The 25219-nt window shown below is 38.9% G+C and overlaps 1 protein-coding gene across 3 annotated transcripts in view; it reads left to right on the forward strand.

Annotated features, from left to right (window-relative positions):
* Positions 1-25219, forward strand: part of Snca (synuclein alpha) — a 103785-nt gene that overhangs the window by 48520 nt on the left and 30046 nt on the right. The window contains exon 5 of one of the 3 annotated variants that reach the window (XM_038319826.1): positions 20335-20457. The exons of the other annotated variants lie outside the window; for them this stretch is intronic. Coding sequence (XP_038175754.1) covers positions 20335-20373 — 39 coding nt within the window. The 3' untranslated portion in view covers positions 20374-20457. Of the gene's footprint in view, positions 1-20334; positions 20458-25219 lie in introns of those variants that run through there. 3 annotated transcript variants of the gene reach the window in all.

Consider the following 25219-nt stretch of genomic DNA (forward strand, 5'->3'; position numbering starts at 1 on the left):
TTGTCAACATTCTAAAAGTAAGGATTATAGCGTTATAGCCTCAGGAAGACACTATGTTATCAATGGAAATTCTGCATTTTTCCACACATAGTCATCTCATTACCTTAGTTGCTCTGGACAGAATTGTTCAATTGACTAGCTGTGTGTGCGGCTGTGACCAGACTATGAAGATGCCCATTTGTGCTGCAGTTTTCCATCTACTCAATCCAAATTCTCTTCAAATATTTTTGCTAGTGGCATATGTGGAGGTCACACATCCTCTTGGCTAAAACATCACCCTTTTATACAAATCTATATGCTGTTCTAACGGAAACATCTTCAGGCATTGACCTACTGGGAATTGATTCAAGTAATTAATGCCAGCTTGTGAACCAGCTTGAACTTGGCTTCTTGTGTATAGTTTATCCCTAGAAGCATCTATTGTTAGCTGAACGCTGGCAGCCTCCCTGACTGTGAGCTCAGAATTTTCTTTCAATTATTATCTCTGAGTTTTCTTTTCATTTGAAATTGAGTTATCTTTTACTTGAAATTGTGTTTGGATTTACAAACAACTCTAAAGTAATATGTGTGTAAGTAAAATTTAATTATGAAGAAAACTCAGTTAAAGTGTCCATTTTGGCTTCCCTTACTTTTCAAAAACTTTCACTTTGGCCTTTAGTTTTCAGGTGAGTGAGGTCTTTGTAGACTAGTTTCTAATAGAGTATTTTGGACTAAAGATGGAGATAACAATTGAATGTGGGGTACAGGCATACTGTACCCCAGCATAGCAGATAGAGGCAGGGGGACTTGGGTTCTAGGTAGACTGGGACACACAGTGAGATAAAGGTCAATTTAGACTCTATGGTAAGATCTTTTTTTAATAGCCCTCAAAGCAAAAATAATAACAAAAATGCCTAGGAAAGAGGTTTAACCTGTTCTACACAGCAGCAGCATATCAGTTGTCAATTACCTATTCCCCATATTTTAATTAGATGAGTTACTAGTTATAGTCAAAAGGATACACAAGAAAATGTTCACATGTGCAGCTGCACAAACCACCAGACCTTCAGACTGAACATAGTGCAGTTCCCTGCTAGGCAGAGTCTGTGCCAGTGCACATAACAAAGATTCAAATCCAAATCTAGCCTCCTGCAGTGCAGTCGAGAAGTCAGGTGGCCTCTCTGGCCTCTGTTTAATTTTGAATAAAACCTTATTCACCCATTATTGAATTTAAATCCATTTAACTAGGTCAAGAAACATTTTATATATTTAAATATAGTTTTGCTGGATATGCCTCACTATATTTTAACTGATCCTTAGAAAAAATTAAATTAAATACTAGAAGAAAAAACTGTCACTCAACATCTAGTAGATGACTGATAGATAAATAAATGCATTATATTTAGTAAATATTTTTAATTTTAATATCTATTCACTTTTTTGTTTTTACAATATTTTCTAAATAAATGCACATCAGGTCATGAAAATGTCAGCAAAATTCATAGAATCACTTGTTCATTGGAGCCAGCTGATTCTAGCAAAGGAATATGGGGGTTATCAATACAGCATATTAAGACAGAGGCTATTGCTTTTTCATTTCCTGACTGCTCAGACCTGAATAATCACACAGAAACTATATTAATTGCAACATTGTTTGGTCAATAGCTTAGGTGCCTTTCTAGCTAGCTATTACATTTTAAATTAACCCATCACTATTATTTTATATTTTACCACAAGGCTTGTGGTTTTCCTGTAAAGTTCCGGGTCGTCTGTCTCCTTTCGCAGCTTCATGGCATCTTTCTGACTCTTCCTACTCTCTCTCTATAGTCCTCTTTCAGCCTGGCTATATTCTGCTATGCCATAGGCCAAAGCAGCTTCTTTATTAACCACTGGTAATAAAACATATCCTTAGCACACTGAGGGAAATCCCACATAATCTTCCGTTTTCCGTCTAAATAAAAAAGAAGGTTTTAACTTTAACAGAGAAAAATTACATAAAACAAAATAGGTATCAAGCAAGACTTAGAGTTACAATATTTTTCGTGAGTCTAAAGTTTCACATAATTTATCTTTTAGCGTAACTGAGGAAAACTATAATTATCTGTCTTCAGCTCTACCAAAGACTTCAGAAGGATATAATATTACCTGAGTAAACAGGAAGTTCATTGTAAGCAACTTACAAAACTCTAGAATTGAAAGAGACATCTTGCTGTCTGGACAGTCACACAATGTTCTTCTGTAACACTGAGGCATCCACCTTCATCCTAAAGGCCCACAGTATCCAGCAGACTTTTCCATAAAGCTTGTAATTTGAAAGACTATCTTGCCTATATTGGCCATCTTACCCCACCTTCTAGGTGCAGTTGATTGGCATAGTGAGATGATGGGCAGGGCATAGTGGGCCCAGAAAGAGAAAGCTTTTTCATGCCATGGTCTTCCTCCAGAATGCTTTGTTTTCTTCAAAACAATAAAAAGTTATCGCTTTGGTGATGGAGAGACAGATCAGCACTTAAGAGCACTTTCTGTTTCTTCAGTACACCTGAGCTCAGTTCCCAGCACCCTCATGGTGATTCACAATTATCTGTAGCTGTAATTTTAGGGATAGTACACACTCTTCTGCTCTCCATGGTCACAGGAATGCATGTAGTGCAATACAGACATGAAGAAAAACACATATACATACAAACAAAATAAAGAAGGATCAAGCACATTTAAAAATAATCACTTGATCCCCACACATACATGGCTTTAGGTTCCAATATCCTTTGTATTGTAGAATTTTCTAGTTCTGGAAGGACTCACATTGTTTTTCATCTTCAGATTCGTCAAAGATGAAGATGAACTGATTTATGGTAACTCAGCTAGACTGATAAATTAAGCATCTGTACAGGTATATCTTTGGCTGGGAGAGCCATATTACTTTAAAACTTTGTGTTCTTATAACCTCAAATGTTCTCTCCCCTATGATGTTTCTTTCTTTGGCATGTTGCATGGGTTTAATCAACAATGGCACACTTTCCCATTGCCCACCCCAATAAATACTGCCATCTGTTCTCCATTGTCTGCAAGATACTGATAGGTTAGAAGAAATGTGTCAAATGTGCTGAAATACTCTTTGCTCTCCTCCTTTTTCCTTACTAGAGCATTCTGAACTTCATGGCCTTGTATTAGTCCAGCCCCATGTTTGTACACAAGAAAGCATATCACATGCTCCTTTGAAGAGACTTGGACTACTTATGCACACAGACTCAAAGGGTTGCCAGCTATAAGCCTCTGTCTGTTCATTAGTCCCTCAGTTCAATGACTGTTACTGAGTCAACGTCAGATGACAGTTCTTTCCTTCCACCATAGGGATGTAGTGACCGTCCACACATCCTCTTTGCTTTACTTCTTCATCCTGTAAAAATATACATTTACTTATTTTTTGCCTAACTTTGACCCTGACCTGAGTTGTTCTTCAAGATTCTCACCTTTAAAGTTGCATTTGTTACTTTGTTCCTCCATTTAAACAATAAGTCCCAAAATATTGCACAAGTCTGTATTAGGTCACAAATTGTGGGTTACGATATTATGATGTAGTAGACATATATTTGTGTTGTATGACAGTACTATACAATGCTTTTAAATGAATATTTAGAAAGAAATGGTTCTCACATATACAATGGCCTTTTTGTCACTCCCCTCCTCCTTTTCTGGTTTTTTTTTTTTTTTTTTTGGTTTTTCAAGACAGGGTTTCTCTGTAGCTTTGGAGCCTGTCCTGGAACTAGCTCTTGTAGACCAGACTGGTCTCGAACTCACAGAGATCTGCCTACCTCTGCTTCCCAAGTGCTGGGATTAAAAGCATGCGCCACCACTGCCCGGCTTCTCTCCTCCTTTTCTATGCCAGGTATGTATGTATGTATGTGTGTATGTATGTGTGTACCGTATTTTATATGTGTGTGGTATGTACAGTCATGTGCAGTGTCTAGTTGTACAAATCAGTGCACTTGTATGTGGAGGCCAGAGGTCTACATCAAATCTTTCTCAATCACTCTCAAAGTATTTTTTGAGACACTTTCACTGAGTCGGGAATCACTGTTTTAGTTAGACTAACTGGCCCTTGGACTCCTTCTGTGCTCCCTGCAATGGTTTATAGACACATATATGCTCAGCTTTTGCATGTGTAGTAGATATCTGAGTTCATTTTCTCACTTTTCAGCCAACACTTTATTAACTTGGCCAAGTTTTTTAAAAAGAAAAAACATGTTTGTCCAAAACCCTCAATTAATAATATGGCCATCTAGTTATTCATTTAATTGTTAGACTTCTGAAACTAATAGCCAATATGATGCTGTGCTTCACTAAAGTAAATATTATTTAGGGATTCTAGTAAAGGCAATTAATGAAACCAAAGTCAATTAAAAACTTAAAATCAGGTTTTTTTTTAACTTTTGTGAACAAAAAATGATGAAAATGTTTTTTTTCCATAACACTGCCTTAGCTATATTTATCTGGATTCAAAGAAATATAAATTATTTCTGTCATTCACAAGATGTGTCTGCAGATTAATTCTGGAACTGAGCACAACAGGAAAATTGGGTGTGGATTTCAAGGACCTAAGTACTTGGCAACAGGAAAAATCATTATTACAACTCTACCAAGATATTTGTATGAAAACCAGGAAAAAATGCATTTTGTTTCAAGCTTCTGTTGTTTAAAGTAAATTCAAAAAATATATAGAGTTGGAAAATTCACCTTGAAAATCCTCTGTACACTGAATATGTCCTTCCCATTTCCTGGTATAAGGTGTCAAGTAAAGGAAACTGAAATCACTATCCTCATTCCTACAATCTTTTTTTATAGCACAAGGCTGATGACTTAAAGAAATATCTAGCTTCTCTTTTTACCTGACTCTTACAATTTCAAACATTAAAATGGTAAACCTCCAATTAGCCCTTGACCATGAGACAAATAAGCCAATTAGTGATAAATTAGGCTCAGTATTCTATACAATAAAATAATTACAGAAAAATGGTTGTATCTAAAGTCTGCACTGGTCTGGCAGCTTGTCTGTCATGCAGAAACAACCAATTCCATGTGGACACTTGAGATCACTAAGAAGCAGCACCTGACACCACACTGCTGCTCTGTTGAGCACAAGCAACAGGAGACTCTCCAAAGAATGGGGAACAATCCAAAGGCTTGCTTGTGTCAGCTCTGCTAATGCAGGGCATTTCAAGTGATGGAGGATTTAAAAATGTAAAACAAGTCCAGCCTGACAGCCATTCATCTGGGATATGTCCTTTGCTGTCACAATGATTAGCCATCTGTTCTCAGATCTGAAGAATGTTTCCTTTCTAGATCTCACCCTCCCATCCATCACTGATGTCATTATACCACACTTAAAGATTCGAGGTCTAAGAATGCTAGCTCCCTGGTAGCACACTTGTCTCATGTGCACAGTGTAAGCTCTAGGTTTCATCCCCAGTGCCACCTTAAAACAAAAGATAAAAAAGTAAGATGCATGAACTGTAAGTTTCTAGTTACTTCATATCACTACTAATAAAATGCCGACCCCTGTGACATGCATGCTAGTGGAAAAGCTTTTGTACTTCTTGTGAGTGGTTTCATATTATAGACATAAAAGACATATGCAAAAGAAAAGTAACAAAATGTAGGTGTTTAGATATATCTGCTTTGAGGACTGTGATTATGAAACATGTGTTACCTGGTACCCCCTTTCATTCAAAGTAGAAAGGATTTTAAACTGACCAAGGTGAGGGTACAGTCCCAATCTGAGGCAGCATGGATGCCAGTGCTCTTGGGTAGACTTCTGCTTGGTTGTCTTACTTAATTACTTCTCAGACTGTGAGGTGCAGGCCTCTGTTGCAGACTGAATCAGAATTGCAATAAAATGTCTGCACATGTTTTGGTTTGTAATGTTCTTGTTTAAAATAGTACTGCAAAACCCACCTCCGGTGACCAAGGCTTGTACTGCAGGGCTATCACTCAGGCCTAGTGTTTGTCTTGCTGTTTGTGAAAGAAAAAAAATGTGTCCCTGGGGATCTAGAAAAGCTCGAATCTTGTGAATTAACTCTAAATCAGAAAGCCACAGGACTTGTGTTTTATTTTAAAATATGGAAGAATTTCCCTGTGAGATATTGTTGATTTAAGCCTTTGTGTTCTGCAGCCAGGTGATTGATCAATTAACTGATTTGTAGTTGACTCTTATCCTTCATGTGGGGCTCTGTATGCTAAAAAGGATAATTCAATTCAGTAATTATTCACAGAGTTTCTACTCAGTTGACTAGATGCTTCAAGATATAGTTAAAGAGATATCAGGGTCAATGAGATGATTAGGTGGGTAAAGAAACTTCTCACCAATCCTGATGACCTGAGTTTGGTTCCCTAGGACCCACAGAGTAGAAGGAGGAATTGTCATCCCACAAGTTATCCTTTGCCCTCTGCATGTCCATTGTGACACATATACACCTCCACCCTAAATAAGTGAAAGTTTAAAAAGAGATATTAAGAATTAATCAACAGATTTAATAACAGATGGCTTACTACAACTAACACTGAAGTACAAACTCAAAGATAAGAAAGCTGCATTATGGATGAATAAGTAAAATACACACTGAGTGTTCAAGAAAATATATTGCAGGAGAGTGCAGTAGATTGGGAACTAGCTATATAATAGTTAAGCGTCATCTGATTCCTCAAAACCATGTAGAAGAAAAGTAACATGAACTGGAAGCTTGAAGGTACTCTGATGGCAAGTGCAAAATTCTTTAGGGCAGCCTTTAGAGGCAGGGAGTAAAACTTGTAATCCACAATGAGTTCATCTGAAATGTCTTTACATAACAGAGTTGCGTTCCCTAAACACCATGCAGTCATAAAAAAGTAACAAGAATTGTTCTTTAAAAGGTGGCTTGTGCATGATCAGGCAAAATGGCTCAACAGGTTATTGCTTGTCTTGCACCCCTAATGTCCTAAGTGCAAGTCCCACTGCAGGATGAAGGAGAGAACTGACTGCACAGAGATGACCTCCACATGCACACATTGCATTTGTATCTACCCCCACACATTACACCACACACAGATGCAAATCATAAATACATTTAAAGACAATAGCTTACATATATCATTTTTAAAGTAACCTTTTCTTATTCTTGGAATAGAGAATAATTTTGAAATTTAACTTATTACTGTTCATTGAACTTTTCCAAGCAGATGTAGCCTTTCTTAAGGCTCCCATTTTAAACAGTATGTGAAGTATTTGTTATTTGTTTTGACACACTGACTCTAAACCATATTGTGGCATTCAGATGTTTCGTGAAAAGTCTGAAATTATTTCGTCATCATTGTGTAACTTATCTCTCTGTAGGGATTGCCCTATGGTTGTTCATCTATAATAAGGAAGCTGAATGAGCAAGCATCCAAAATGGATAGCTCATGTCATTGGTACCAGTGGATAGTACTGAGAACTGATCAATAAGTGGCAAAACATATGAATTCAGTTCTGTGAAAGATTTTCCTCAGGCTTCAAATAAAATCAAACAACACACACACACATTTTTATGCACGGAGGACATACATGGTATCAGAAAATGTATCTTGGATGACCATCACAGAATATTAGTTTCCAGAAAACATACCACGGGCTCAAGTTAAACAGGTTCCGGTACTTGTGACAATGAAGAACCAGGCTGGATTCAAACTCATAATTCTCCTGTGTCAGCCTCCTGAGCACTGGGATTATAAGCCTATACCACCACGTTTGATGGGAGGAAAGATTTAAAATGAGATTCAAATTGGGCAACTTGAAATACATGGGTCAGAATAACAGAGTCTCTGGAATACAGACGTAAAACCAGCCACTTCAGAGCAGAGACTTGGATACCACACAGGGTTTTAAGTGTTTGTTGTTGGATAATGGCAGAAAGCAGATAGTTTTAAAAGCGACTAGCCCATAAGCAAGTCAACATTAAGTGAAACTTGAATATAAATTGAGGTTTCTAGTAATGAGTTCTTAGGCATTAAGGAGTTTCAGCTGATGCCATCTGTGCCTTGGTTATGACTCTGAAGTGAGTGGAGACACAGCTAACAGTGAGGCAGAGGCAGAGAATCTTTCCAGTGCTACCTAAACAGGCACTTGGTGCTGCTTAAGTATTTCGAGACTTATTTCACATAGATCTGGGATGTAAAAGCAGGTCAAGCCTGGTGGGAAATTGGTGAGTCAGACAATTCTGGCTTTTCTGTAAAGCTCTTGGAGGGGTTGTTTTGCCCACAGCTGTTCTCATAACAGCTTAGTATTCTAAGTATTAAATTGTTGGCAACTATGTTATTTATTTTGAACACCAACCCTTGTTAAAATAGGCTTTTGATTCTTCAGCATTATTACCAAGGGGATTTTACAAGCAAGTGCTTTGTAACAACTGGCATTTGCGTCTCCTGGTTTCCATGTGATGGCACAAGTCAGAAAGCTTCCATGTCACCTTATCCATTAACTCTTCTGTGACCCTCATATCCACAGAACATCTGTGTGGTCACTATGATAACATGCACTGGAGGAGAGTGTGCAGATGTGAGTGTCTGTGGAAGAGAGAGTGTGCAGATGTGAGTGCCTGTGGAGGAGAGAGAGTGTGCAGATGTGTGTGCCTGTGGAGGAGAGTGAGTGTGCAAATGTATGTGCCAGTGAGAGAGAGTGTGCAGATGTGAGTGACTGTGGAGACCCAAATGTCAGTTGCTTATGCCTGTGGAGGAGAGAGTGTGTGCAGATTCCAGTGCCTGTGGAGGAGAGAGTGTGTGCAGATTCCAGTGCCTGTGGAGGAGTGTGTGCAGATTCCAGTGTCTGTGGAGGAGAGACTGTGTGCAGATTCCAGTGCCTGTGGAGGAGTGTGTGCAGATTCCAGTGCCTGTGGAGGAGTGTGTGCAGATTCCAGTGTCTGTGGAGGAGAGAGTGTGTACAGATTCCAGTGTCTGTGGAGGAGAGAGTGTGTGCAGATTCCAGTGTCTGTGGAGGAGTGTGTGCAGATTCCAGTGCCTGTGGAGGAGTGTGTGCAGATTCCAGTGCCTGTGGAGGAGAGAGTGTGTGCAGATTCCAGTGTCTGTGGAGGAGAGAGTGTGTGCAGATTCCAGTGCCTGTGGAGGAGTGTGTGCAGATTCCAGTGTCTGTGGAGGAGTGTGTGCAGATTCCAGTGCCTGTGGAGGAAGGAGTGTGCAGATTCCAGTGTCTGTGGAGGAGAGAGTGTGTGCAGATTCCAGTGTCTGTGGAGGAGAGAGTGTGTACAGATTCCAGTGCCTGTGGAGGAGAGAGTGTGTGCAGATTCCAGTGCCTGTGGAGGAGTGTGTGCAGATTCCAGTGTCTGTGGAGGAGAGAGTGTGTACAGATTCCAGTGTCTGTGGAGGAGAGAGTGTGTGCAGATTCCAGTGTCTGTGGAGGAGAGAGTGTGTGCAGATTCCAGTGCCTGTGGAGGAGAGAGTGTGTGCAGATTCCAGTGCCTGTGGAGGAGTGTGTGCAGATTCCAGTGTCTGTGGAGGAGAGAGTGTGTACAGATTCCAGTGTCTGTGGAGGAGAGAGTGTGTGCAGATTCCAGTGTCTGTGGAGGAGTGTGTGCAGATTCCAGTGCCTGTGGAGGAGTGTGTGCAGATTCCAGTGCCTGTGGAGGAGAGAGTGTGTGCAGATTCCAGTGTCTGTGGAGGAGAGAGTGTGTGCAGATTCCAGTGCCTGTGGAGGAGTGTGTGCAGATTCCAGTGTCTGTGGAGGAGAGAGTGTGTGCAGATTCCAGTGCCTGTGGAGGAGTGTGTGCAGATTCCAGTGTCTGTGGAGGAGAGAGTGTGTACAGATTCCAGTGTCTGTGGAGGAGAGAGTGTGTGCAGATTCCAGTGTCTGTGGAGGAGAGAGTGTGTGCAGATTCCAGTGCCTGTGGAGGAGAGAGTGTGTGCAGATTCCAGTGCCTGTGGAGGAGTGTGTGCAGATTCCAGTGTCTGTGGAGGAGAGAGTGTGTGCAGATTCCAGTGCCTGTGGAGGAGTGTGTGCAGATTCCAGTGTCTGTGGAGGAGAGAGTGTGTGCAGATTCCAGTGTCTGTGGAGGAGTGTGTGCAGATTCCAGTGCCTGTGGAGGAGTGTGTGCAGATTCCAGTGCCTGTGGAGGAGTGTGTGCAGATTCCAGTGTCTGTGGAGGAGTGTGTGCAGATTCCAGTGTCTGTTGAGGAGAGAGTGTGTGCAGATTCCAGTGTCTGTGGAGGAGAGAGTGTGTGCAGATTCCAGTGCCTGTGGAAGAGTGTGTGCAGATTCCAGTGCCTGTGGAGGAGTGTGTGCAGATTCCAGTGCCTGTGGAGGAGTGTGCAGATACAAGTACTGACAGAGCCCAAATTGCTTCTATGCAGACTTCCTCAGCTCCTAGGCTTATTCCTGCTCTGCTGACCTTCTCTTTACCTTAGCCAGCTCCTTTACATACTGACTTCTATGCGTTATATTCTCCATTAAGTCTCCTTCAACCTTTCCCTCTGGTTCTGGCCGCTTATCTGTCCCTCCCTTTGGTTCCATGTCCATGTCCATTTCTGTTTAGGCAGCAGCTGAACTACTTTACAATGGTCCACAGGCCTAGCTTCTGAGTTGCTCTTTGAGCTCACTGAAAATGGCTGCCATCTTCTTGCACCCTCTGCACATCACCAGCTGATGAAGTTGGATACTTGGTCACGTTCTGTGGTGCATAAATGGTGTGTGCTGGTTTGGACCCTAAAGCTAGTTGTGTATGGTCACACGTTGACAGGTTGACAATGTGTTTTTCCACAAGAGACTTGCTTTTGGGTCTTAGAAACCTGTTCTGTGTAGAATTAAGCAGAGAAGAAAAGCGTAATCACATGTGGGAGGTCACTAAAGGCCTGAGACAGACCGTTAGATGAAAATAGAGACAAACTCCCAAATGACGTGACCAGAGTGAGGGTTCCAGTATGAAGGATGACCAAGGATGTCTGCTTTTAAGGGGCAAACGAAAGTGGGAATATTTGAGCTAACCAGGCCCAACACTTACTTTTGAACAAAGAAAAATGCTTAACAGTTCACCTGCACAGTGCAAAACTAAGAAATGGAAACTCTCTCTATAATCCCTTTAATGTCTAATTTTTGCCAAAGGAGTCTATCCGTATTGTCACCAAATTCTACTGAGATCACAGATCAGAAAAAAAGTGAGTTCTACTCATCTACATGACTCTATATAAATATCATGCTGCCTTTTTTCTAGCCACAGTTTGAAGAAGCGCTTCTCTGAATACTTTTCATTGACATCTCATTGTGGTGTGTCCCTACAGGGTGCTACACAATGATTGGACACATGATGATCAGATCAGGGTTCCCAGTCTGGAGAGATGATTCAGTAGGTTTCTCACAAACACAACGACCTGACTTTGACCCATAAGGAAAAAAATGCAGGCATGGTGAAATGTATGGTTGATCTCAGCTCTGAAAGGCGGAGAGTGGAGGACCTCCGCATTCCTTAGCTAACCAGCACTGTCTGTGTGACAAAATTCAAACCTATTAGAGACATTGTAAAACAAAAAATGTGGACAGAATCTGAGGAACAACATCAGAAACTGTTCACTGGCTTGCTTGCACACACACACGTACACACACACATGCATATATGTACCTGCAGATGAACACACACCCTCACCAACACAAACACACACACACACACACACACACACACACACACACACACACACACCTTATTCATTTGAAAACTTAGGCTATAAAATAACTCAGCCATTTCTCATTTTTAAGTAAATTCCCAGTACCATTCTCCTATTTCCTTATAAAGTAGCTAATAAAGTGTTATAAACTGTTGGCATGTTATGCCTCTATAGTACACCAGAGATCATTCCTTCTTACAATCTGTAGTCGGCTGAATTTATCCTGCCTCTTCCTGCCTTCTCTATCCATCCTTGTTGTTCCTAGCTTTTCACAATAGCTGTTCTACTCTCTACCTCCATGACATCAAAATTCATGTACCTTTTAGTGATCTTAATGTAATCATTTATCATAATAGCCCATTTGCTTAAAAAGTAATATATTACTAGACTATATACATATGTTGTTTACTATTTCTTATGGTGTTATTTGCAGAATTCCCTAGTTTTCTTCTAACCTTTCTTCTAAACCTCACTAAAGCATCCTGTGACCTTAGCCATCTCACTCGAATTACATAATTAAGCCATGAGAGAGAAAAAGCAGGATTCTTGTTCACTAACTTTGTTGAATTTTGAGGAAATGCTTCAGTATACTACATTGTGAAATTCTGGGAAAAAAGAAAAAAAGCAAAGATTTACAACATGTTAAAATGATAACAGAAAGCAGTATTGTAAGAAAGTAGTAAGAGGCAATTTATTTATTTTCTCATTCATATTAGAAATATAATTCAAGTTCCTCACACTTTGTGTGAAGCATGAAATATTCAGTTTAAGGAGAGTCTTAAAATTTGGATTTTATATAAGCCAGTAGTCTAGAAGTTGAATATTTCTGATTGACATGTTTATTTCCCATTTCCACTAGGTTCGGCTTCAAAGCAAAGCAATTTTAGCAACTCTGATTTAAGGTGGGATATACTGGTGAACAATTTATTTATCTCAGAAGTGCCAATATTTCACTCCTCATCTTGTCTCCACAGCAACTGTAATAGTCTCAGTATCACAGGCATAACTGGGTTCTGGGATCTGGTTAAAAATGATTTGGCTGCATGCCTGTTGCTGAGGGGAGAAATGTCAACAGTGAGGATATTTCGGGAGCCAAATACCAAATTGTTTGTGCTTAGCATCGACTAGCAGGCACGCTCTGCAAAATGATTCCATTCCAAAGGCCAGAAATACTGTGCTCCTGGTTCCAGAATTCTATTCAGAAATCAGAAAACAGAGGCAATTTCAAAATAGTACCTAGCCTCCTTCTTTTCAGATGAGAGCTTTGGCTTCCTCGGTGCTTAAGAAGCCATTCTGGTTTCCATTATACTTGCTGGGGAGGAGATAACTTCAGAAAGACACAGTTTCTAGGTGTCTCTTTCATCTGTGTATTTTCCAAATGCTAGAAAGGTTCTGAATGTGGCCCAAGCATCTGTCTGTAAAAATGCCAGTGAACAAGAGGAACTCATCACAGTTTTTGCTTATGCTGTCCCTGTTGCTGTCTTCATTTTTGAACGTATTCTCCTATTTGGTCTGATGGGAATAGCTTGTATCAAGTCAACTACAACTTAATCCAGCTGAAGATGAATCTGAAAGATGAGTTTGTTTGCCTCTAAGAAAATGTTTCACATGTATGAAGAATAGACCTATATAGGGTTGAAAGTGCCTGAGATTATTTATTTATTTATTTATTTATTTATTTATTTATTTATTTATTTATTTAAAAAAATTATTAAAAATTTCCACCTCCTCCCATCCTCCCATTTCCCTCCTCCTTTCCCTACCCTCCTCCCCCTCCCTCTCCATTCCAAAGAGCAGTCATGGTTCCCTGCCCTGTGGGAAGTCCAAAGTCCTCCCCCCTCCATCGAGGTCTAGGAAGGTGAGCATTCAAAGAGACTAGGCTCCCACAAAGCCAGTACATGCAGTAGGATCAAAACCCAGTGCCATTGTCCTTGGCTTCTCAGTCAGCCCTCACTGACCACCACATTCAGAGCCTATAGTTCTTGATCTTAGAGAAGCTAAATAAGAAAGTGAACCTGAAGAAAAACATATAGTTATCCTCCTGGATAATGGAAGTAGACAAGATTGCCAGGCAAAAATTGGGAGCTCAGGGGTGGGGGTGGAGTGGGGGTAAAGGGAGATGGGGAGAGAAAAGTGAGAAGGGGAGGATGGGGAGAGCTTGGGGGAATGGGACAGTTGGGATGGAGGAAGGGTGGATACAGGAGCAGGGAAGTATATATCTTAATTAAGGGAGACATTTTAGGGTTGGCAAAAGACTTGACTCTAGAGGAGTTCCCATGTGTCCAAGGTGATGTCCCCAGCTAGTTCCTTGGACAGCTGAAGAGAGGGAGCCTGAAATGGCCTAATCCTATAGCCATACTGATGAATATCTTGCATATCACCATAGAACTTTCATCTGGCGATGGATGGAGATAGAGACAGAAACCCACACTAGAGCACTGGACTGAGCTCCCAAGGTCCAAATGAGGAGCAGAAGGAGGGAGAACATGATCAGGGAAGTCAGGACCGTGAGGGGTGTGCCCACCCACTGAGACAGTGGGGCTGATCTAATGGGAGCTCACCAAGACCAACTGGACTGGAACTGATGAAGCATGTGATCAAACCGGACTCACTGCCTGAGATTTTAATCTTTATCAGTTCTGTGGAGAGATACTTTCACACCTATACCTGTAATATGATTATTTTAATTAGATAAATAACCAACTGCAACCTCATTTAAATATTAGGTATAGTCTCAGTAGAGTAAGAGAAAATAGCTACTTTTTTTGTCTCACTACATGTAGCTGTCAGAAACTACCATATGCCTATGACATGAGTCTTATCCGTGAAAGTACCCATGATAACAAAAACAGTGTGCGTGTTCAGATATGGGGTATGTCAGCAGTTTACAGGGGGAAGCAAGTCACGTCTTATCTGGAATAAGTGCCTTTCCTTTGAGTTTTCAACTTGTTCTACAACTAGCGTTTAATAACACAATGTATTCACTTAATGATAAATAATATATCAGTTGATAACTGAAACTCAAACATCAACACTGGGTTAACTGAATCACTAAAAGCAGTCATTTTCTCACATTTTGTTAGAGGAATATCTAGTATGAACATTGATCATGTCAATCCAGCAAGCATCAGACTTCTCATTCCATGGTGGCAGAAATTAGGGAATGCCCATTTTCACTCTGATGTCAGCAGAAGGGAACACACATAGCTTGGTCAGGATATCTACGTCCCTGACATGAGACAGGTGATGATTAGCGTGTCCATTCATTCCACAGAATCCTCTTAGGTAGCACAGATGGAGAGACTAACCTGAGTTTAAGAGGTTTACTTCTGGAGTTCTGAAAAGTGTTCATAGGATAGCCTCAAAAAGAACATCCACATGCCTTCATTTTAGGGACCCAGGTGTATCACAACTACCCCAACGTGGAGAAGCTTAGATTGGGCAAGGCAGAATGTTCAGCTTGATTCCAGGGCCTATGCTAAAGGAGGATGATGGACATCATCTTCCACAGTTTTGAAAGTTGGATGGTCCAGCTGAAGGCACCCATCTAAGGAAAGCGATTTTCAGTTTTAAGCAGTCTCTATTTTTATGGAGATACTTTTTTAGTTCCGGAAATTCACTGTGTGGTGGATTTTTATTACCTAGTTATGCACATCCTGGTAATAAAGCACTGAAAGTCTAGAGTCAGAGTCCAAGCTGCATCTCAGATTGCGTACTTGAGCAGATGGCTCTGTTTCAGTTACACAGCACTCGTTTCTGTGACCTGGTTTCCAATTATCACTCGCTATCCACCTGGCAAAAGTCTACTATGTGTTTGGGTTCCACACCATTCTCATTCTCCATGGCCTCTTACACTGTCTTCTGCTACCCTCATCCCCTACATTGTAAACATGTGAAGAAAAAAATGTGAAAACTTTTTGGTGTCTTCTTTTAGAATTATTGCTTTTTCTGGCAAGAACTAACACTGCAAGCTAAATAAATGAAAATCAACTAACAGAATTAGGTTGTACAGACACCTAGTCAGAGGACCACTCCACAGGAAGGTGGGTTCAACTTAAGACTTGTTAAAAAATAAGCGGAATCGTTGTCCCTTTCATAAGATAGCTTTATATCTCAGGGTTCCTATCCACTGGCAGAGTCTCTGACAGCATGTAGGCATGCTACATCATTAGTTGGCCTGCTTATCTGAATTTCCCAGAGGACCATAACTTTCCCTTACCTCTGTCTTTACTAAGTGTGCTTAGCCCAACGTATAGAATGTTTTCCTCCTCTTCCATATTCTCCTTTTCTGGGCACCTGATGAGAGCTACAGCTTGCCTGCCCTAGGTTTGTATTTTCCTTTTGAATTCTAATAAAATTGCCCTTTTTTAAATAAACTTAGGCTTTGTTTGACATTTAGAAAATGTTTGGATACTTCTTTTCAGATAGACTCTCGTGTGTCTGCTTAGATTCTTATGTCCATATGCTCTTTCTTCTCCAATTTTTATACTAAAGATACTTGTTACACCCAGATTGGGTTGGCACATATTTATTTCATTTTGCTTCTGACTTACTTTTTTGCCTTGACCTGCTTGAGCAGAGCTTATGGGAATACAGAGTCTTCTTTGGCTAATTTTTGTTCTATGAAAATATTCATTGGCTTTGCTAATATTTCTAAGGAAATTTCAGTTTTATTTATTTTTTTTCCTTTTTTATTTTTTTTATTTTGTTTTTTTTTCATGGTTTATTTTTTTATATTTAAAAATTTCCATCTCCTCCCCTCCTCCTCCCCCTTCCCTCCCCTCCTCCTCCCCCTTCCCTCCCGTCCTTCTTCCCCTTCCCTCCCCTCCCCTCCACCCATACCTCCCCTCCCTCCCTCTCAAGGCCAAGGAGACATCAGGGTGCCCTACTCTATGCTAAGACCAAGGTCCTCCCAACTCCCCCCAGGTCCAGGAAGGTGATCGACCAGTTTTAAATGAGCCTTTATGCTGATATGGTAAAGGTAAAATGTTTAAAATGTTATGGAAACTATTTTATTTTTTCCACTTAAGAACTACATTGAAAACACACCCATTAGATTACATTTAATTTCATAACATTTAATTTTATGTCCTTATATGTAAGAATTGTCTCTTCTCTGTATACGGAGGCATCTTCATCATTATCTTTATCATTTGTGATATGAGTTTGGTAAACATCTGCATGTTCAAGTACTACTCATGGTGAGGACTTTTGCTTGAAAATATAAAGAACCAATTAAATCTTAATTTTGATTTTTTCTATATTATTTAAATACATGATTACAAAACTTTTAATATATCAATTTAAAACAGATTATAATATTATATAAAGGAAGGCTAATATATTTACCTACATAGGGAACAACACCTAACCTACCACTTAGTTAAAGCCTAGCAGCCTCAGGCTCCCTCATTTTTCCTTTTCCTATTCTCTCTAATTCATAACTCTGATATTGGAGTTTTATTTCTGGAAGAAGCTGCACTTGAAAGGCTATGTCCAGACCAAGAATGGCAACAAGAGCAGAACCAGAAGCAAGTCTCTCTTCCCACTCTACAATGATAGTTAAGATGTATGCTATCTTGCCTTCCACATTTAGTCAGCCATATTTGCCTAGCAGTTCCGCACACTCCCCCCGCCCCACTCAACCCTGCCTTTATCAACACAGTTCACCATCTCCTCACTGGCTCGGTCTCCAGTTAGACCTCTCCACATTGCATTTCCATAAACTTCTAGCTACAGCCCTTTAGCGTTTTCCCAAACCACACAAAACAATGTCAAAGGGTCTTATTAACAAATTCTGGGTTCTGTCATCTGCTTTATTTTCTTCTGCTGCTACTTTTTCAGCACTTGGTTTCCAATGCAAGTAAAATTCTACTATTACCAGCACGTGAGAGGCAAACATGAAGCCCAAAGAGCCTGTTTGTATAGCTTGTGTAATGAGTGGTTCATGACCACTGCACCAAATGTCTGATTGCAGCAATTGACAACTGTCTTCTGGTCAAACTGACTGTGTGCATGCAATGAGATCTTGTACAATATCTCATAATTTTTTGTCTTCCTTGGCTGATTTGCACATGGGATGAAAATAAAAATCACTCTTACTTCAACAGATTTATATAAAGTACTCAGCATAGTGCCTGACCTCTAACAATTCAATTCAGTGGTGGTTTGAAGGGAAAACAGTTGACCCTAATTGCATCTTAGAGTTCTGATATCTCTAGATGTGTAAATAGAAAACATAGACTACAAGATGACCTGGGAAGAAAGAACAGGTCACAGAATGACTGAGCATGTGATGGATTGGGAATGACTGCAGAATTCATATTTGCAAAGAAAGAGAAGAATAAAGCCACTGGTGTTTGGGAAACTGGTTCAGGGAAAAAAATAGTTCAAAAGGCTGTCAGTTGTGGCTTTCTATGATGGATTCTGTCTGCGGCGGCTGTTGTTGCTGCTGCAAAAGCTTTTGTGATGAGTGGTAAGTATCTAGAATGAAGCTAAAAATTATACTGTCTTAGAAAAATGGCAGCAGCAGGTTCTCCCCTATGGTTCGTTGCTTCACCAGCCATAGGTAGTTGACTGCGTGTACAGTACCAAGCATGAATTTCCCCCTACTGAGCAGGCCCTAAGTCCAATTAAGAGACCAATGTGTTGCTAAAAAATGTAGAGAAAAATTGATCCCAGTTAATTTCTTTCTAAACAACATGTATAACTAAAGGTCAGGAACATTTTGGAAGAGGGAGTGGAAAGATGGTAAGAACCAGAGGACCAGGTAGTTTGTTAGCATATACAATCTTTTTACCATTTTTTAATCAGAAAAAAGGCACAAAGTGCAGGAGTAGGGAGAAGGAGGTAGATCTGAGAACTGTGGGGAGGAGCTGGAGTGACCATGACAAAATATGTTGTATGAAATTTTCAAAGATTTAAACTCTTTATGTATTTCCTAGCTGCATTCTAAATAGTTATTCTTAGACCAACAGATAAACATGGCTCTTGCTGCTTGTCACAGAAAGCCATAGATGAAGAAAACCTTCTGCACTGTTTCCACTCTACTAGGTTCCACAAGACCAGAGGTCTCATTCTTCCTTTTAGTCCAAAATATAAATTCTATGATCATTTTGAATTCTTTAGCTTTTTGCTTTTGGTTTTTTTAAGGCAGGCTCTCTCTCTATAGTCCTAGCTGTCCCATAGCCAGTTGTGTAGATCACAATGGCCTTGAACTCACAGAGATCCTGCTGGGTGCTGAGATTAAAGGCATGTATCACCAAGGTAGGCTATAGGCTACTTATTTTCAAAAAGCTATTAATATTTTTAAGCCTTTTTTGTCAAACTGCAAGTGAGGAGATTTTGATTAAGAACTATATCCTTTTTACATCTAGTTTCCAAATAATTTTGATCCTAAAACAAAGTAGCTTTTCTTTTAAATTATTTTTTATTATCAAAATCATAGTTTAAGTTTCTGGCATGACTATACATCTTGCCATGTAAAAGTAATTTTTCAAGTTCTGACAGCTGATCAGAGACAAAGCCTCCTGGGGATGGGCTCCAGCTCTGTGACGGAAGAGGCTATGACATGCCAGTGTCTTGATGAAGCTTTCTCTCAGGGCATGTGCAGTAACCACAGCTTCAGAGAGGTCCTTAATGATGTCAACTAACCACATAACTACTGGGTTCCATGAACCCTAAAATGGTATGTGCATGAAACTAAACAACAAGGACTGTTCATATTCTATATGAATTTACAGGCACTAAGTATCAATGAAGTAATTCTGTCCAGACCAGAAGGAAATAAAACATTTTATCATTCTGTTTTCCTCTTCTTCTCAGTAAGATCCTAATGTTGACAAAAACTCTGCATGGGGATGTTTGTAGAAACACACATTAGCTAGGATTAACACATCTGGCATGGATCCACTGCAGACATCACAGTAACAGGTCTGTAACCACTCAATACTATCACCATAGCTTTGGTCTTTTATTATCACTTTCTGTGTGATTCTACAGAGTGAGGTTTTAGAAATTGAACGTCTTTGGTACCTACAAGCTTTATTGGAAGAGGTATTTATCTGTTTAGGTTTACTAGTGTTTATAGGTATAACTGTACTCCTATAGATTTCTTACATTATAGTATATTTTGAAATGATTTTTTTCAAGTAGAATTTTGCATATGGAAAGGATAACTAGAAAGTTCTGTAGCTCTCAAAACCATAGAATTTATATTTATAAAGTTAATTTTAGAAAGTCCATGCTATAAGGAAATCATAGACAATTCACCTATAAAGTATGTAACTCTCCAATACCATCTTTCTTTAGTGAATTATAGGGAATTTTAACAGTAAAACTACAGCAGTGTGCTAACTCTAGTAACTCAATGTTTGGATAGCACCTCCAAATTAATTTTAAATACAGCAATATAATTTCTCATAAGCCATTGCAATGGACTGCTGTTAGTCAGCTCAGGCAGGTAAGGTGTTATATAGGATCATTCTATAAACACATAATACAATAAAAAATTTCTGAGGAAAAGGAATTAAGCCATTTATCAGTGGTGCTCAAGAGTAATTACTGTCTGGAAAGACCCACAGTTGTCCTTTGTAGAGGGTAGCAGCTTCAGTATAGAGAAGTTCCTGTTCCTATGGATCTTACTGACAGCAGGCCTGTTCATCCCTTCTCTTCTAACAGCAATTGGAGGATTACAGCCAGCACAGATCACTGTCCTAAAAGCAACAGAAGGGACGGAGGGGGAAATGGGGCTGGTATGTAAAATGAAAAACATAAATAAATAAAAAGACAAACAAACAAAAAGCTTGTGCATCCTGGTAAATAATTATCTTTTTCTGATTTAAAATAATCTTACACCCTTAAATAGTTTCTGTTTAATAATGATAAACAATTTATTCATGTTCCATTAATAACAATGAATATAATTAAACTGAAACTGAGCAATAAGTACTATACTTATTGGAAGTATATAGAATAACAAATAATGTAGATGTTGATGGTATGCACGTGCTGAAGTATCCTTTAATCAAAGAAGGCTGTATCATAAATGAAAGTATTTGTAAATAAAGTCATTGGTATAAAGAATCACTGCCATTGCAAGTCTGGAAACATGAATGAATAATTCCCTTTGCTCCTTCTGTGATGATATGAACTTGATCTTTTCACTTTCATGAAAGAATGACAGAATAAATGTGTTTTTGTCATATAAACAAAAGGATTATACAAAAAGTATTTAATATATGTTCTGAGCCTTCTGACATTTAGAGTCCAATTTGGTTTAACCCTACTTATTTTTGTGAGGTATTCCGAACTCAAATAATCTGAAGGTCATAGGACCAAAGCCAAAGAGAAAAGCAAACAAGGATGATAAAAGTTGCTTGCTTCTTTGTGATCACACAGATGCAATTTGGGAAATGTATGTATGCCCTGATAGACTTTAACAGGAACTTTTTCATAGGCTCAGATATAAAGCAACAGGATGTCAAATAGATACAGGAAAGCAAAGAGCTGGGTAAGAACTGGATCTTGTCGGTATAACCTATTTTTGCACCAATGCTGTTACACATCTTACTCAATGATGCCAAATAAATTTTGGATTTGGGTGTGAGAGAGAAACATTTGCTCAGATATGCATTCCCTGATCCTAGTCTAAGAGCAGCACGAACAAAATGATGGCTATGGCTCCCCTTGCGTCAGCTGCATTATCTCCTTTAAATGCTTTTCAGATCATTAACTATAGTCGTGGACTATTGAAAGCAGGGCTCACATAGAAGAACTGAAGCCAAGGTTTGATATAGGGCCATTTTTCATCCTCACATGCTAACCAGATTGAAAATACACCTGTTACTGAGCAGAATTCACAATGCCAAGGCCATTTGCTGCTTGTGATCTTTTCAAATGAGCTTGCTGCTTTTTGGGTGAATGTTCTACCACACTCCAGAGAATATGAGTCTCTGAAGACTGGTATGAGTGCCTAGCTGTTAGCAAACTATCACCTAATGGATGACTTCATAAATGTTTGCTTTTTCATCAGATAATGACTTACTACTTAATTTGCTCCTGTCCCCCACCACACACACATACATCTCCTTTGAAAAGAGTTAATAAAATGAGAGAGAGACTTTGATTTTTGACTCATAATATCACAAGACCCCCCCACATGTTGTCTCCAACTCACATTGTGGAATTTATAGTTTAGTACACACTGTACATAGTATATATTCCTATTGTGTATTTGAGAATTCAGTTTTAAAACACCATTTTATTGTAACATATAAATTACTGACATTATTATTATTATTTTAGAGCATTGATGATGGAGCTGACAGATTGGTTTTTAAACATACCTGCTTAGCATAACTATCATGACATCATCTTGAAGACTAAAGTTAAAATCTCCCACTGTGCCCATAAGCATGTTTATTCCCTAGCTATCCCACACAGCTATCTCCAACACACTCCATTTTAAGATTAAGGGCCTCCCTGAAAACTTTATTTTAAAGACTATTTCAAGCTAAATGTGTCACTGTGAGTCAAACACGACCAAAAAGTGACTCAGAACACTTAGTTCCAATGTCTCAAAACATTTTCATCATTTAATGTTAAATTCTTTTCTGATATTTTGCACTGTGAACATATTTTTATAACCATAGGATTCTTATAAGCTGTCATGCTATTCTAAAATAAGGATCTGTAACTAAAACTTTTTAATTTCATCAGAAATGTTTCCACATTTTTCTAATATTTCCCTGAGAATTTTGTGCTATGTATTTTTGTCTTATTCATTTGCTCCTAACTTCTCCAAGATCCTCATCATTTCATACCCATCCAGCTTTGTATACTCTAAAGAACAAAACCACAAACAAGCAAGCAAACCAGAAACCCAACAAATTATCAAATACAATCTGTGCTGCCTATGCACTTTTGAATGTGTGGGCTTCCACTGCAGTGTAGTCTAGTTACCAGGGGAAACATTCTTACAGAAAATACATTTCCCCTCCCTCAACAGCTATCAATTATCAATAGTTTCTTGACTGATTTGGGTCCTTTTGTTCACTTTTCCCTCTATGCAGGGATTTGGTCTGGCTTGAGCTTATACAGGTTTTGTCCATACTGTGGAAACTACTGCTAGTTCATATGTGCACCAGCTCTACCATGTCTAGAAAACGTTGTTTCCCTTGTAGTCATTTGCTGCCTTTGGCTCTTAGACTCTTTCTGCCCTCTCTTCCTTTATGATCACTGAGCCTTGGGAAGACAAATTATGGTTAGGGTTGAGCATTCTGCAATCTCTTATTCTCTGTGTTTTGACTATTTGTGGATCTCTGTGTTAATAACCATCTATTGTATAAAGAAATTTCTCTACTAATTCAGACACAGAAAAATATTTTCATGTTTTCTCTCATTTATGCATGCTAGTTTTAGTTCCATAGATATTTGTATTTTACATGAATCATCCATATAGGGTCAGAAAATTATGAGGCTATAAGGAGGATTTCAAGGGAGAGAAGGAAGGACATAGTGGTAGAAATGGTTAAATGGAAATTATGGGACAGGAAGGGTTAAATGGAGTGACAAAAATGAGATGGTGGGCCACAGGAGAGAATATGGAAAGAAATAACTACTGCTGAAGACCTTCTAAAAATTATATAGATTTGGAGGCTTGAATAAGAAGGGAGAATTAAAATAGAATTTTTCAAAAATAAACAAAAAAGTCATATAGAAGTCAACTACTGTTGAAATTTCTTAAAATAGATGCACACACATATATATCAAAAGAATGTAAGTATAGTTACCTCATAACAAGACAACAATGCCCCTACTAGATACCATAGGCTAACAAATAAATCCTAGTGTCAGCAATGGCTTACCACCTTTTAGAATTGTTGGTGAGTGAGGTCACCAAACATTACAAACTATTGCCAGTACTCTTGTTTGTCCCCCAGAACCTAAAATATGATGCTATTACTAGAGACATCACATTCTTGAGCCATATAACATGAAAAATCAAGATGGCACTCATCTGGAAGCTTTTTCCTTATTGGGTAGGTTTTACATCGCTGGGAAGTGCTACAAAATGAGAAAAACACTCATCAGTCTTAGTCAAATGTGAACCCTGCAAGGTACAACAATGATGAGCCTGGCAACATATGACCCTGGTAGAATAGTGGCATGAGTGTCACAGGAGTGATCAACAACTTTCTGATTAGATTTTATTTAAGGCCAGCTCCACAAGATGAAATCCATGCATGCCACCAGTACTGGGGCAAAGAACCTATGGTTCAAAAAGTCATATCTCCAGTGGAGAACCTACTACCATTGCTCTGCTAAATAGCCTTAGTATTAAACACGCTTCTCATTGTTATACCTATAGATTAATACATCTATTAACCATAAGAACTATCTCATGTAGGGATTTTACTGTGTGTGTATGTCATGTACTTATGACACTGGAGAAAAAGAGAAATAATAAAATAGACACTAAAGGAAATGTCTAACCACACTCTATCTCTATTACATATACAGATTCATAGTTGCAGGCATTTTTGATCAAGGATGCTTAAAAAAACACTTGAAGAACAAATGTCTAGCCATGAGAAAATGTGCTTATGCAAGTATCCCTTACTTGGGCAAATTTAATACTTTGAGTTAGATTAGCCTCTAGAGATGAACAAGGTTTGTTAGCACACTAGAGTGTGTAAATTCAAATCATACCTGATATATCTATCTCTAATTATTAAAATTTGGCTATCAGAGACTGATTCTTTTAATTGTTTTTTCAAATTATTCCACTTGTGTTGTAGGAGACCACTCGTTTGTTCCTGGCTACTCAACCCGAAAATAACTATACAGAAACTGTATTAATTAAATCACTGCTTGGCCCATTAGATCTAGCTACTTACTGACTAACTCTGACATCTTAATTTAACCCATTTCTATTAATCTGTGTATCGCCACATGGCTGTGGCTTACTGGCAAGGTTCTACCATGTCTGTTCCTGGCTCCTGACTCTGCCTTCTTTCTCCCAGCATTCAGTTTAGTTTTTCCCACCCAGCTCTATTCTCCCCTGTCACAGGCCAAAGCAGATTTTTTATTCATTAACCAATAAAAGTGAAACATATACAGAAGGACCTCCCACGCCACACTTAATTATTGCTTTGGTAATACTTAAATGTCAATATAAAAGCAGTTTACATGTGAGCACAGCTATGCTTCATTTGTGAACTTGCTTAGTGTCATTCAGATCATTAAACATACATTATCTTTGTAAATCTATATAACTAGTAACATTATATTATAGATAGTTTAAGTTATATAATGTACTAAGATTTATCCATACTTTTATATCTAAACATTTAATTTCAGAAATTTTCATGTTCTTAATGAAGCTTTCATTTACTCTCTAGAGAAAATAAGGAGTATATCAATCACAAAGTGCATCTTTCAACATTCTCAAACTTGAAACTCTTCCTTTACCACTGTCTTCTGCTATAAATGCTGAAGGATTATCTCCAGGTATCTCTCAAAGCATATCAGGAAAATTTTATCATAAATTCTTTTAAAGCGG

This window comes from Arvicola amphibius, chromosome 2 (genome assembly GCF_903992535.2).
Source record: "Arvicola amphibius chromosome 2, mArvAmp1.2, whole genome shotgun sequence".
Lineage (NCBI taxonomy): Eukaryota > Metazoa > Chordata > Mammalia > Rodentia > Cricetidae > Arvicola > Arvicola amphibius.